At 32.0% G+C, this 15164-nt stretch overlaps 1 protein-coding gene across 1 annotated transcript; it reads left to right on the forward strand.

Annotated features, from left to right (window-relative positions):
* The first annotated feature begins 5645 nt into the window (after positions 1 to 5645).
* LOC105139054 (uncharacterized) lies at positions 5646 to 10193 on the forward strand. The gene is made up of 8 exons (XM_011045353.1): positions 5646 to 6793; positions 6944 to 7107; positions 8037 to 8711; positions 8852 to 9363; positions 9457 to 9631; positions 9747 to 9839; positions 9935 to 10072; positions 10161 to 10193. The coding sequence occupies exons 1-8, from the start codon at positions 5677 to 5679 to the stop codon at positions 10191 to 10193; spliced, it is 2907 nt and encodes a 968-aa protein (XP_011043655.1). The 5' UTR covers positions 5646 to 5676.
* Positions 10194 to 15164: the final 4971 nt, after the last annotated feature.

Genomic DNA, 15164 nt, shown 5'->3' on the forward strand with positions numbered 1-15164 from the left:
CGTCGTCTGCCAATGCTACCTCTTCCAACACAATTTCACATAGAAGAGGCGGCGTGCCTTAACAACGAAATCATTTCACCCTAAAATAGAGGCACAGTGGAAGAACAACCTTTCAATAAAAGTTTGTTTTAATTTTAGTTTATTTTTTTAATTATAACATAATTTATGAATAACTAATCAATATTTTATTAATTTAATTTATTTTCAAGTTCACAAGCATCGAGGCCACCCAAGTAATATCATTGATGTTTAAATCATCGATGGAGATTCTATTATTTCAATGGAATCAAGTATCCAGACATCCTGAATAGATACTGAATATCAATACATGGTTTGATAAATTTGAGGTTTGTGTTAATTTCTAATTTTTGACTTATTTTTAATAAATTAATATAATTGTAAATAAATTATTATTTTTATTTTAAATAAATTACTTATACACAACACAAATTCAAGTGGGATAGCATGTATGAAAATGTTGTGAGAAGGGTAAGGGAAAATCACGCTACAAATAGGTAACATAAAAAATAATACGATATTTTTTAAAAAAATATATATGTTTTAAAATCTAATTTGTCACTATGACAGTAGGTTGTATGATTTTTGATATAAAACATAAAAAAAGACAAAACAAATACGAGAGACAAAGGTCTCCAAGACTGAAACGACATGCTGGTTTGGAGGAATTTCAAACTACTACACATCCCGAAAGATATTTGACTGTAATATATTAAGCATGTGATGTATGAACGGTTCACATGACGCTCACAGTCTGGTACTAGCAATCGAAACCGAAAAATTCATGATTCGCTGACAACACACATCGGCAGCTCCGTTATGTTTGCTGCATATGCAAAACATATGGTAAGATTAATTTAAATGAAATATATCATTAAATAATTTTTTGTTACTTAATTAAATCTTTTTCTTGCAGACTACGTTTCTTAGATGTAAGCCAAGCCCAATGGAGCTGTTCGTAAAGAGGCATGTGCGGAGGCAATACTGCCAAAAGGGAGTGCAACAGTTTGTTAACAACCATACTTAACACTTTATGATATGTTCGTTCCACAATTTTATTTCATGAGTTATTATTTTTATTAAATTGAATATGATGATTTTTTTTTTATTTTCAGGAGTCTTATAATAGCTGGTTGAAGGAGAGATATGAGAACGATCCTTCGACCCATCTGGATTTCGATCCGAATTTATGGATGGAGATACCGATAAAAAATAGGTGTATAGGTTCTCTAACACTGTGGCCAAGAACTTGTAGGTGGCTCGTAGTGTCTCAACTGTTAGGAGCTCCCAATCAATATGGAGCACCCAATCTAAGAAGTTCTTGGCCTTACAACAACACATAACTCATCCCACCAAAAAATATAAACAACTATCGGCGAATTATGAGCAAAACATGGCTCATCTCACTAAGAAATATGAATAACTCTTAGCGAATTATGAAAAAATTTGCCAACTGCTTATGAACTTGACATCATAAAGTGGTGATACACGTGCATCTCTCTTTTGACCTTATGGTTCCGAGAACAACCAATCTCTTCTTCCTTCTTTATCATTGTGCTAATTTAATATATTTTTTTGAAATACATTCAATTTGTAATGAATATTATTTAACTTTATTTTTTTATTTTTTATGTTTAATAAAAATTTATTTGTATAATTATTATTTAACTTTATTTTTTTATTTTTTATGTTTAATAAAATTTTATTTGTATAATTATTTTTTTTACTATTAATTTTTATAATATTTTATTTTTTATTCTAAATATTAAAAAAAAACAATTTAAAAACACACGCCAATAGATTTATGCATGATAGATATCCATCACCATATTACAAAGAGGGAAATGCCATACTCACATATGAATTTATAGATGGATACCGTCCGTTGGCATTTCATAGAGAGTGGTAGAAATGTACACTCGCCGATGACTCTGTCCGTCAGCATTTTAAAAAGAGCTACTCACATATGAATTTATAGATGGATACCATCCGTTGGCATTTCATAGAGAGTGGTGGAAATGTACACTCACCGATGACTCTGTCCGTCAGCATTTTAAGAAGAGTTAAAAAATATTTATTGGATATTCCATCATCACTAATGGAATAAATCCATCATCACTAATGGAACAAATCCATCAATATATTGTCATTGAGAATTATTTTTTTATGCGCATTTTTTGTTGGTAAAACCATCGGCAATTTTTTTCCCGACAAATGTAGAGATGAAATGTGGTATTAACGACGAAAAGGATGCCAACAAATGCTTTCCATTAATGATTTAGTAGGTAAAAATTTTACCGATGGAGTCTGAATGTTACACTAATGGATTATATCTGCTGGTAAATTTATGAAATCTTGTAGTGAGGGATAAGCCAGAATTGGGTTATGACAGTTATCAAGACTGTGATACCAATTCAAAAACTATTTCAACCCAATACTTTAAGTTGTTATGTAAGGTTTCAATATATTATTTATATTATTTTCTAACATTAATATTTGATAATATATTAGAAATTTATTTTAAAAATAGATTAATAGGTATATTTGAAACCAATTTCTTTTAAAAAAAAAAGGTTTCAGGGTTTGAATTGTATTAGAAAGTATTCTCTAATGAAAAATATTTAACATAGAATAAAAAAAAATATAGATGAATGAAAAAAATATTTTTGATTGGCATGCTTTTTTGTAAAATCTTCAAAACTCTTTATCCCAATTTAAGAAAATATGAGATATTTTTTTAGGGTTTATATAATGAAAAATTAATTAAAAAATCATAAATAAGTTTAGGCAAAATAGATTTGGGCATAAACCACACTTGCTCATCTCGGGCATGAGCTTGAATTTGAGTTTATAGATTTTAGTTAAATATCTTATTTCAACCATAAATGTTTGTTTCTTTGATTTTTTAACAACATCGAAAATCTTTCTATATTTTTAATAGGCACACTGGGAAATTGTTTTAATTAAATTTCACGTATAAATATTTTATTTGGATTTATAAACTTGCATGATGTTTAATTTATAGTTTAATTTAAACTAAACAATTGATGTCTAAAATAGAACCAGCAAACGCGCTCCTGTTCAGTCTGCATAAACAAGGTCTACAGAGTACTTTCCTTTAATCTCCTAAATTCTGCCTGGTCGGCTAACACATAACGGAGATTTTGGGGTCTGCAACCCCTAGCCACCTTGTGGGTTTGCTCGGAGCTTGGGTAGTTTGATCGAGTCGTCAGTGTAATAAAGGTAAGTAGGGATTTGGGGTGTTGGAGAAGACTTCCTGGAAAGCAATGGCTGGATAGGATGCGAATACTAATTTGGGAAATAATAATATTATTCATGGGATTTGGAAAGCAGGATGCGAAGACAGCTTTGTAGGTAGAGAAAAAAAAAAATCTCGATAGTATGTAGTTGTATTTATTTTTGTGCGTTAAAAGTGTTTTAATTTTTTTTATTTTTTATTTATTTTAAATTAATATTTTTTAATATTTTTAGATAATTTTGATATTTTGATATAACAAATTAAAAAAATTATTTGATATATTTTTTAGTAAAAAATATTTTAAAAAATAACTGTAACTATACCTCATTTTTTCCATCAAAATAACTGTAACTATACCTCATTTTTTTGGTCGAGGAATATTTCTTAAAAGTCAAATATTTGAAGGGAGTCAATATTTTCTTATAAATTTTTTTTTAAATAAAGTGTAAATTGGGCAAAGAACTCATATGATGGGTGTTAACTTAATGAAGAGGGGGGTAGCGGGAGGATAATGCAATAAGAAAATTAAATAAAAAAACATCTTTATTATGTAATTATATAAATCATATATAGATTTCACTTAATAATTTAAATTATTAAATTAAAATAATTTTTTAATATGATATCAAAATCTTAATAATTAAATAATTATGATTTCAGTTCTCTTACAATTTAATTTTCTTTTGTAATCTCAAATGATTTGGTTAATGTAGAACCGATTCATGGTATGGTGGGGCTATGAGTGGGTGGTCTCAGACACCATTGATGAATTCTATCATCAGTGGGAAAAAAGCAATGGGTATGTATGTGTGTGTGTATAGCTACGGTTTCTTCTTCTCTATTGAGTTCTGCACAATATGGATAGCAAGGTATCATTGGGTGGTGGGGCTTTGAGTGGGTGGTCTCAGACACCATTGATGAATTCTATCATCAATGGGAGAATAGTTGTTAGTGGGAAAAAGCAATGGGTATGTATGTGTGTGTGTATAGCTACGGTTTCTTCTTCTCTATTGAGTTCTGCACAATATGGATAGCAAGGTATCATTGGGTGTTCGATAACGCGGACGCGGATTGAACGAGTAGCACTATAGAGTAAGTCTATTGATGATAATTTTCCATACACCGAAAATGATTTTGTTGGATGCACTTTTGAATGACAAATATTACATATATTGAAAGGAAATGATAAGAGTAATGCGATCATATACAATAGGGATCTACAATCCATGAGATGGACGTGGGCACATCAATGTCAGACTTGTCCCATATGAAAAGAACAGAGGAAAATAAAACGATTATATATAAGCCCTTGTATGTGTTGGCCCAATACATAAATAGAAATCTATGCATTTCCATGAAGTTTGTTCTTACAACTCAATCACTGTTCTTTTTTTATAACAATTGCTTGTGGATGATTAATTCCATTTTATGTTTTATTTTGTTCCGAGGATAAATTTGAGGGGAGAGAGAGAGAGGTGAAGAAAGAAAATCTTGATTTGATATTTTCGGTCACATAAATCATTGATCTTAGCTTCCTTGTATTCATATTTTAGATGTTTAGAGTGAAAGAGGTTGAAAATTAATATTTTATATCTAAATTGTAAGCCTAATTTTCAAGTAAAAACAGGTTGTTGGAAAGTATACTAGAATATAACACATATAACACATGGTATATCCAAGCAAGCAGCAAATAATCATCGATTATTGTATGATATTTCAGGGCAAATAATTTAGAGAAGTATAATTTAACGGGACAGAGTTTAAATTTATTTTTTAAAAGTTATTAGTTTGAATTTTATAAATTTTAAAATTATTAAAAATTTATATAATCATTAACTTTAAAATTTATTAAATTAATTAAAATATATACAAATTAACCAAGGTACATTATTAATAAAATATATATTAGGGCAGGTGTGCAGGGTTATCCTTCCACGTCCAGTGGCACTTGTTTTTGAAGGCCTAATTAAGAAGGCGTAGCTTGTCTGGCTTGTCCATTGCCCTCTTTAGTTAGAGTACTATATTGATTAAATTTGTCTATCTTGTTTGCATCTTGACTCTAACTATAACATCTTGATTAAATGATTTTCAATTATCAAGTGGTCTAATTCCATCCAATCTTGAAACCCACGTACCAATAAAAATGAAACAATTTTTCATGTTCTTAGTAGTTTCTTGTCAGAATTTTTTTTGTACTTTGTCTCTGTTGGCTTTTCGATGTAATCAAAATGTCAATGATGATCACTTCTATGCTGGGATGGAAGTCAACTTTAAGAAATAATAATGGTACAGAATTAGAGGAGATGACTTGTGACCATCTATAAAGGCAAATAGTTACCTGCATAAAACCATGTACCAGAAAAGGATAGATAAATTCATAGCTTCATTTATTGCTAAAAATGGCCCCTTCCCTTCTTGAAAAATTGATGGAATGCGCCAGCGCAATTGAAGATGGTGATCTGAAACATGCAGATTCACTCTTCAAGGAAATCGGACTCCAAAGTTCCACTGAAGCCAATTTAGCCACAAGAAAAGTTGTCAAATACTTCGCTGAAGCTCTTGTTCGGCGACTGTATAAACTGTATCCTCGAAATCCTATACCGTTAGTACGTTTCAGAGAAGATATGGACATCCTCGGTTGCAAATTCGAACCTTTCCTCTCGTTTGCTAGCTACACCATCATGCCTCCCTTCTATGATGCACTGCGTGGAAAAAAACAAGTTCACATTATTGACTTTTCCGTTGCGGTGGATATCTGGCAGCATGCTACCCTGATGAAAGTGCTTGCAAGCGAACTTGGTAGCCGATTGTCATACCGGATAACTTTCGTCGGGCCAAAATTATCAAAACATCTTGGGTACCTCAAGTTAATTAGTTTGATCCTCACTAAAACGGCTGAAAACCATCAAATTGATTTCGAGTATGGAGAATATCTTGCTAATAGTGCAGGTGAGATAGTTGGAGCTACTCTCCAACTCGGCAGAAGAAGCAAGGGAGAGGCGGTGGTAGTGGAATGGGAATTTGAACTACACAAATTGCTTGCAGTGCCCAATGCAATATTCAATCTGGTGATGTCAAAATTGAAGGACCTCAAACCAGAGGTCATGGTAATTGTCGAACAGGAAGCGGATCATAACAGTCCAGATTTGATGGACCGCCTCGGCAAATCATTCAAGTATTACTCTGTTATGTTTGACTCCCTCGAGGAGGATACATTTGAAAGGCTTGAAGATTATAGAGTTCTATGGGAGAGGAATTTTAGGCGCCAGATTAGCAAAGTGGTCGCTGAAGAGGGCATCGGCCATGTTGAGCGACATGAGACATGGGCTCAGTGGCGAGACAGACTGTTTCGAGCTGGTTTTCATCCTGCTCGCATATTGTTCCGTGAAACTATGTTTTTTAATAACAAGACTAATCAATATAGAATAGAAGAAAAGAATCGGCGTCCCCTGCTCTGCCGGCTCGATTACCCTTTCGCTATCTCTTCGGCTTGGAAACCTGACCTAACTCACGATGGTGAGCACACTGCTTCCTACAATTACATCTATCAGAGTTCTACTGATTAAGAAACTTTGTTTTTTAATGTACTAAATATAGCTTGGTTTCATGAATTAATTATTGAAATGCATGTTTTTGGCTGCGGTAATAATAATATTGACTATGCAGAGTCAATAAGCATGGAAATAGGTGACCTAGGATCTATGCTGGGCAGTTTTAACATAGCACAAGATGCCAGTCGGGAGTCTGGGAAAGCAAGCAATTCTGTATCCCTTGAAGACGACGCAGATGATGCTACTATCATGATGAAAGGAAATATTTGGTCGACAGAGGTATCGTTCTCTCTATTTCTGTCAGGATGGAAAAACCACTTTATTTTACTGTGTATTGGTCAAATTTGTCCCCTTCGTCGAATTGATAGTTTCCATTAGATTGCATCATTAAATGAGCCAATATGGCTTTAAATCATATTTGCATTCTAATGAAAAAATTATAAAGAAAGCTATTGGAAAATAATATAAATTATATTTTAATATTTTATTTAATAATTTAAAATTTTAGATGAGATTATTTTTTGATATGATATCAAATCAATTTTGATGACTAAATACTTACAAATTTAAATTTTAACATCTCAATTCTATTTAATAAAATTAAAGCATAATATAATGTGAGTTTATATAAATTTCAAGTTTTAAGAGTTTTTATTTGAGAGAATAAAGGATATCTTGAGTTCAAGCCTTAATGGTTTTTATTCATAAAATACATGTTAGAGAATAATATAAATTATATTTTGAACTCAAGTTTCAAAGGTTTTTACTTGAGGAGAATTATATCTTGAGAACTTAATAACAAATTTAAATTTTTTGATGAGATAATTCTTTAACAAAACATGATAACAATTTGGTAAAATAAGGACCCTCACTTAATCTATTGTCTTCTAAAGTTATTAAATAATATAAAATTATTTATTAGAGTTCATCCTACTTAAAATTCATAGTTTTAATAATAAAAAATTTAACTAGCTTTTAACTTGAGAGAGAGTATTAGTAAATAATACAAAATCATTAATTGAATTTTTTATATTTATGTACATTATTTTTTAGCGAATTTTTAGATTTAGATTTTGATAATTTCCATGGAGGTAGAAGAAGCCGTTTGCACCGCATAAACAAAATAAAATTTCATCTGTTATTATAAAAGTGCTTTACTTCGATCTTTATTGTACCTCAATTAAAAGTTCATATTATTCTTGTTGCAGTGCTTCTCAATTAACCAGATCGCTGCTTCAGCTGAGATATTTGACATATTGGAATATGTATGTCATGTACATGATCTGCCGATGGCTCTAACATGGATTTCAGACAGGAGAGAGGATGATACAAATTCAAGAGAGAAATTTAGGCTGCACATCGTGGATACTGCGTGCTTTGTTAATGATGTAGGAATGAAAGGTTTCGTTGAGGCATGTTTTGAAGGACCTCCTCTTGAGGAAGGGCAAGGGGTAGCTGGAAAAGCACTTCAATCAAAGATGCAATTTGTCCCTGACGTTGCAGACCTTGATGTAATCGATTGTCCATTTCTTCATGTTGCATGGGAGTTTGGCCTTCATGCTGTTCTTGCAATTAAGCTTGCAAGCACCTACATGAGTAGTGTTGATTATATATTAGAACTCGTTTTCCCTCTGGAAATGAGAGAAATTTCAGAACAATTGGTATTGACGAAGGAAATCATATTAACCTTGACCGAAAACTGTGGGAATTCATGGAGACTTTGGGGTAATGAAACTGGGATTGAAGAGGCAGGGAAGTCTGATAAAACAGCAGCTATTGTTTCTGGCAGCTCTCCACGGGGGTTTTCAGATTTTGGCGGTTTGAATACAGAAGATATAATCATTGCATTGGATGGCTGCTTGAGTGATGGGCATGATGAGCAGGTACCTTTCTTTTACTCTATCTCGGTCACTATAATAACTTGGTGAATTGTTTTATTGATCATATTCTACGCGTATATTACGCCAGATTTGCTTGCAAATGCAGTAAAATTATCTAACATTACTTGGCTATCTCTTATAAGGAAGTCAAAGGACAAACTACTGGCACCACATTGCCCAAAACTCCCCAGTGGGCTCGTCCAGTAAAACCTCCAAGTTCCAAAAAATCGAGATCCAAAGTGTGGAAAGACTTCTATAAGTTGAAAGATGACAATGGTGCGGAATGGGCCATCTGTAAACATTGTAAGAAGAGGTATCGAGGTGAAAGTACTAGGGGAACTACAAATCTACTTAAACACTTGAGAAATTGTCAGAAAAAGAGAGAAGCAGAACAGCGAACACCTAAAGATCAGCCTGTTCCATTTATGGTGATCGAAGCGGACAGCCTAGAGCATTTTGAGTTAATCGACAACATATTTTCACCTTCATTGGACGAGACTATAGATCGCTTAATGTCTAGTTCAAGAAAGCAACAGGGAAATTCAGAACATCAAATGCCTAGACACCAGGCAGGTCCATTTAAGGTGATCAAATCTACGAGTCCAGAGGATTTAAAGTTAATCAACTACATTTTTTCCTCATCTTTGGATGAGAGGTTAGATTTCCTCCCCTCTTCCAAGTTACTAAATGCATTATTTAAAAAGAAAAAAATTCAACTTCTTGTTTTGTGAACCTTATCTTTTGTCAGTGAGATTGTTGTTCATTGCAACCATAATTATTTGACTCGGAGTGAATTGTGCACACTAAGACCACAGACATGCCTTGATGATAACGTCATTTCTGTCATGTCTGATGCCCTAACCGTAGCTGAGAGGAGGAAGAAGAAAGGTTCTATAAATTGGTACCTTCCAATTTGTTTTTCGGTAATTTTTCCTATATCTTAATTCCATATAGTATAATTGGTTCGATTCAATTTACCATGTAGTCCTACTTGCAAGACATAATTTCCTTAGAAATACATACGCATTCGTAAAACAGGAGCACGCATATGATACATCCGAGTGTATCTCTTTTGCAAAGAAACACATGTTCAGGGAGAATTATATGTCTGCTCTGTTCAGCTGTGAGAAGGTAAGGTCTGAATTTCGTCGAGTCCAATTCATGCATTTCCATGCTTGGTTGACCCATTTGAAAGGTGACAACCAGTTAACTACATATGGTTGCAGATGTATGTTCCTGTCTTTGATAAGGAAAGAAGACACTTCTATCTATTTGTTCTGCATATGAAGAAGCAAGTTGTTGAGATTTGGGACTCATTAGCTAAATCTAGCTGCAGTTCCGTCGACAAGAGATTGCCTAACGTGGTAAGTGCTAGCACCCTTCGAGCTACCTTGTCTTGTCTGCTAATTTAACCATATCTTTCCTATATTTACGCTTACTTCTACTAGTCAGGAAACCATTTCATCTATAAGCTTGAGCATTTAGATGAAACTTGCATAAACTTGTCACTGCTTTTTCTTAAATATATTAATCTTAAGAATAGTAAAATTCAAACTTCTGACAACTTGTTTTTAAGGTGAAATCCAATGATTAGTTTTATATTATTCTTTAACACCAATCATGCTATGATATTTAAAAAAATAGTTGGCTATCCTGGATATCCTATTCGAAGATGATATAAAACAGAACTACCCTGATGGCTGGTCATTTGCAAGTTTTTCATTGGACAGATCACCGAATGTCCCCCAACAAACCAACGGGTAAGAGCATATTTCTGGTTGACAACATTTTGATTAAACATTAAGTAAATTTAAAACACATGGTAAATGTGATTTCTCTCTATGCAGCTACGACTGTGGGGTTTATGTTATCAAGTTTATGCTAGCACCAGAAGAAGCGACACAAACTGATTTTGTTGTAAGATTCTCACTCTAATGAGCTCTTTACTGTCACGACTCTGTCACATTCTTTCTAATCTTTTGACTCTGACATGCAGTTCGACAGCGATACAGAGAGATTGGATGTGGTGTTGAGATTGCTCAATGGTAATGTCAACTCATGCAGAAATGAATTGGCTGCTAAGGCTGAGGCATATTTTCTAAGAAGTTCAGGAACTAATGACTCCTTGAGAATATATGTCCAGAATATGGATGAGGAGACAGCAAACAAATATAGCATGCTGAAAGGAATCGATGCTGTCGTAAACCCAGCATTAAATCAAATGTGAATTTCAATTGTTGTAAACAACATAGTGTGTTTGGTCTAGGGAATAAAATTGATTACAGAGAACAGTCCATACTTGCCTTGCCTCTCCTAATTAATGTCTTGCAAAAATTCTTTCTAGGAACATTTACGCATATTTTCTGCTATAGGAACACGGGCTCGTTGCTGGTTTTCAAGAAATGTTTGCATTAGAACTGTTGGGTCAAATGTTTTCCCTTTCAGCCACGCCAATATAATTAAGGGTTAGTGGCCAATCACACAACCATATATTAAACAGCAAAGATATCAATATTGCCTGCAAGTATAACAGCTTGATCTTAATGTTAAACAGCTTTTCAATAATATTCAAGTGTTCTAATTCAAATCTTGAAAATAACACTCCATTAAAATAATAAAAGGAGGCATCAAAGGAAGACCGTTATGTCTGTTTACTTAATTTTTCCTCCTGGGGCATGTGCATTACGCCACTTCCTGGAAAGCAATGGCTGCATAGGATGCGAAGACTATCTCGAGAAATAATAATATTATTTAGAGGATTTGGAAAGCAGAATGCGAAGACAGCTAAGTAGGCAGAGAAAAAAAAAAAAGTTTCTCAGTAGGACACTAATAAAGGTTTCTTTGTAGAGAAATATTTCTTAAAAGTCAAATGATTGAAGGAGACAATATTTTCGTAAAAAAAGGAATTTTCAAGCAAATTGTGAATTGGGCGAAGAACTCGTACGGTGGGAGTGGGAGTACAATGCAATAAGAAAATTAAATCAAGAAACAACATAGAAAATTAAATCAAGAAACAACATTTCTATTAAAAAAATTATATAAATTATATATTATATATTAAACAGTTTTTCAATAATTAAATGCATTGGTGGGAAAGATCATTGGTTGGTTTGTGACTTTGAAATACTCATGGAATAAAACACATTGTTTTATTTCATATATAAAAAGCTTACATGTATTATTAATGTATTATTAAGATCTTAAACAAACCCTTTTTTTTCTCTTTTAGTGTTTCTTTCTTTTGTTTCCCACACATAACAACATAAAGCTACCTGTCTATTTATATACAAATTAAAAATATAAAAATAGATTTCAAATGTGAATAAAAACGATTGGCTATAATGTAAAGATGGTTGGTAGCTACTAGTCCATGGTTAGTAGCTATAATCCTTCACTTTCTATATTGAGTTTACTACAATAATTTTTTTTTTATACTCAATCAAGAGATGTCATACCAAACATGAACTTCAATCTGATAAATATCTCTCCCTTCAATGATTTTGTAAAAATATCTGCAACTTAATCATTTATTTTGCAAGATATTAGTGCAACTTCTTTGCTCTTCACATACTCTCAAATAAAGTGATGATGTGTATCAATGTGTTTACTTCTTTTATGATACACTAGGTTTTTTGCTAATGTAATCATGGATCGATTATCAAGATAAATCTCTGTAAGACTTTATTAAGAAAATCTTAAATGCTTCAGCATATTCATTAACTATATTAAATGACATACAACTGAGTTGGTAGCAATATACTCGGCTTCGCAACTAGATAACATTATTATCAATTGATTCTTAGATGATCATGTGAAAGATATATCTCCTATATAAAATAAAAAATAGACAAATTTTGTTATGCTTTTTCTTTTATCCAGGTCTTTACCCCGATCACTATCGGAGTGGCCAACAAAATTGAAGTTTTTACTTTAAGTATAGAATATACCTTTATTTATTGCTCATTTGATGTAGCAGAGAATTCTCTTAGTTGCATTCAAGTGAGACTGATCTGGTATCTCCATATATCTGCTAATAAGTCCTATTCCATAGAGAATAACTAGTCTAGTACGTGTTAAATACCTCAATCTTCCTATTAAACTTTTAAAGTAGGTTAGATCAATATTTTTTAATTTACTCTTGCTCAATTCCACTCTATTTTCAAATAGAGTTAATACCAGATTGCAACTTTTTATCTTAAATTTTTTAATAATATCTTTTAACATAACCATTTTAGGATACAAAAATCCTTTTTTCCTTTTGTGTCACTTCTACGCTAAGAAAATGTATCATTAGACCAATTACTTTCTTGCTTTCTGATATATTAGTCAGCTTTCAAGTATCATTCTTAAATACATGTATTTCTTCATCCATTGCTTTTATTCATTTCTCTCTTATGATAGCTTCATTGAAGCTAAGCGGGTCATTATCTATAAAAAAAAAAAAACAAATAGAGTTGTATCTTCCATGACTTGAGTGGTATCATATAAATCTTCTAGATTTTTCATCCTTTTTTGTTCTTCTGATAAGGATGTTAATGGTGATCTTAGTGTGTTTCTCCAATTTAATATAAGGAATCACGAGGTTGGTGATCCTAGGTTGGTCCTCTAATTTTGGTAAAATTATGTGTTAGTCCCTGTTTTGAAAAATTATCGTTTTAGTCCCTAAACTTAGAAAACTAAACCTAGTTTTATTTTATGCATTGGGATCTTTTATTTATGTTATTTTGGGTTGTTTTTTAGTATATTTTGTATATTATTGTAGGTTCTCCTAACGATTCTCAATAGAATTTTCGGGTCTTTCATCTGACATTCCTTTAGTTCTATATTTTTCGGGGAAGTGGGATAATCTTTAATATACATATATTATAAAAAAAAATATTTATGTTGATTATACGATGAGTACAAGTAGTTAATTTCTTGAATATTTATATATGTTACTTTATTTTCTAACTACTCATTAATTCTTGAATTTACACCAACTTTCTGTCAAACTAAATTTTATTCAATATGATATATATTTCTTTGATAATTTTGTGAATATTTGTTATGTCTTGGTATAGGACTTGTCAGTAACTTCATGCTAATAAAAAGTAGTTAGCCTATGTACATATAATATTCTGTATACCTAGCTGGTGAGAGAGGAATCAGCAAGTGACAACTGATCATCCCACAGTGGTCAGCTTTGGGTGTCATCTAATCTCTGACATGTATTCTATAATTTTACGATAATATGTATATGTATATCAAGATAAATCAACTTGCAAACTATTAATATCTAAAATATATATTAAATTTTATTCCCTCACTAAGTTTGTTTAACTCACCCCTCATTCTTAATATTATTTTAGGTTCTTAGTTTATGTTAGCAAATGGATTTTGTTGAGTGTTCTTGCTTCTTCAGTTTGGTTAGTATGTTTTTCTTGTTTTACGAGTCTTTCCTTTTAGTTTTGATTTGATCTCTTAGACGCTCCACTATTACCTTGTTTTAATTAAGTTTGGATTTTTTATACTATAATAAGTATTATAAATTTTTGTTTTTGTTTTAATTATTAATGAGAAGTTTTGAACAATCATTTGGTTTCATTAGTTTTGAATATTATAATATTTTTGAAAATTATGAAATGTTATGATTTTTTTAAATAACTTGTTCTTTTGATTTGTTCATTTTGAGGCTTAGCAAAGGTGAGGTATCATTTCAACACTACTCCTGCGTTTCCAGTCATGTTCTCAAGATTTAGATTGTGACATCTTTCTACTATAATCATCAATGAAAGTAAGAAAGTACCTATTATGTCCAGTTGTCATTGACTTTATAGGACCACACATATTGGTATGTACTAACTCCAGTAATTTCTTTGCTTTCCAGTTGATCTTTTTAGCAAAACTAGCTCTGTGATGCTTGTTGAGGACACAACTCTCACAAACTTCATCTAAGTTATCAATCTAGGGCATACCTTTTATCATCTTCCTACTTGCTAGCATCTTCAGACTTTTAAAATTCAAATGTCCAAGCCTTAAGTGTTAGAGTCACTCTTTATTATTAGTGATGGTACTCAAACACTTTGCTATATCATATTGAATGTTTAGGGGAAACATCGTATTCTTGTATATTTTCATAAAAGCAATTAATCTCTCATTGTAATCTTTGACTGTTAGATGACAATTCTTTATGAAAAGAGTATAACATTTCTCCAGAAGTTAACATGCATTTATCATGTTATACTTTATGGTTAGAATATAGCAAACATCTGCGATGTAGCTATGTTTATCATTTTTCAGCCTGATTGGGATGTTGCCTTTATCTTTTACTAGAATTTTTAAGGTGTCTTCAAAGATGACTTGTCATTATATGGTCTCATCTGTATCACCAAATAGATCATGTTGTCTGCATATATGATTGCTGGCTCCAGAATCCAAATACCAAACATTCTCTTTATTCTCGCATAGTCCTTGTTA

The sequence above is a fragment of the Populus euphratica genome, unplaced genomic scaffold, assembly GCF_000495115.2.
Source record: "Populus euphratica unplaced genomic scaffold, PopEup_1.0 scaffold226.1, whole genome shotgun sequence".
Lineage (NCBI taxonomy): Eukaryota > Viridiplantae > Streptophyta > Magnoliopsida > Malpighiales > Salicaceae > Populus > Populus euphratica.

Excerpts from the sequence above, each read along its gene's own strand:
- LOC105139054 (XM_011045353.1), top strand. The coding sequence starts at position 5,677 with ATGGCCCCTTCCCTTCTTGAAAAATTGATGGAATGCGCCAGCGCAATT. Across the intron at positions 9,364-9,456 it reads TCCTCATCTTTGGATGAGAG|TGAGATTGTTGTTCATTGCA; the intron begins GTTAGATTTCCT and ends ATCTTTTGTCAG. Across the intron at positions 9,632-9,746 it reads ACCTTCCAATTTGTTTTTCG|GAGCACGCATATGATACATC; the intron begins GTAATTTTTCCT and ends TTCGTAAAACAG.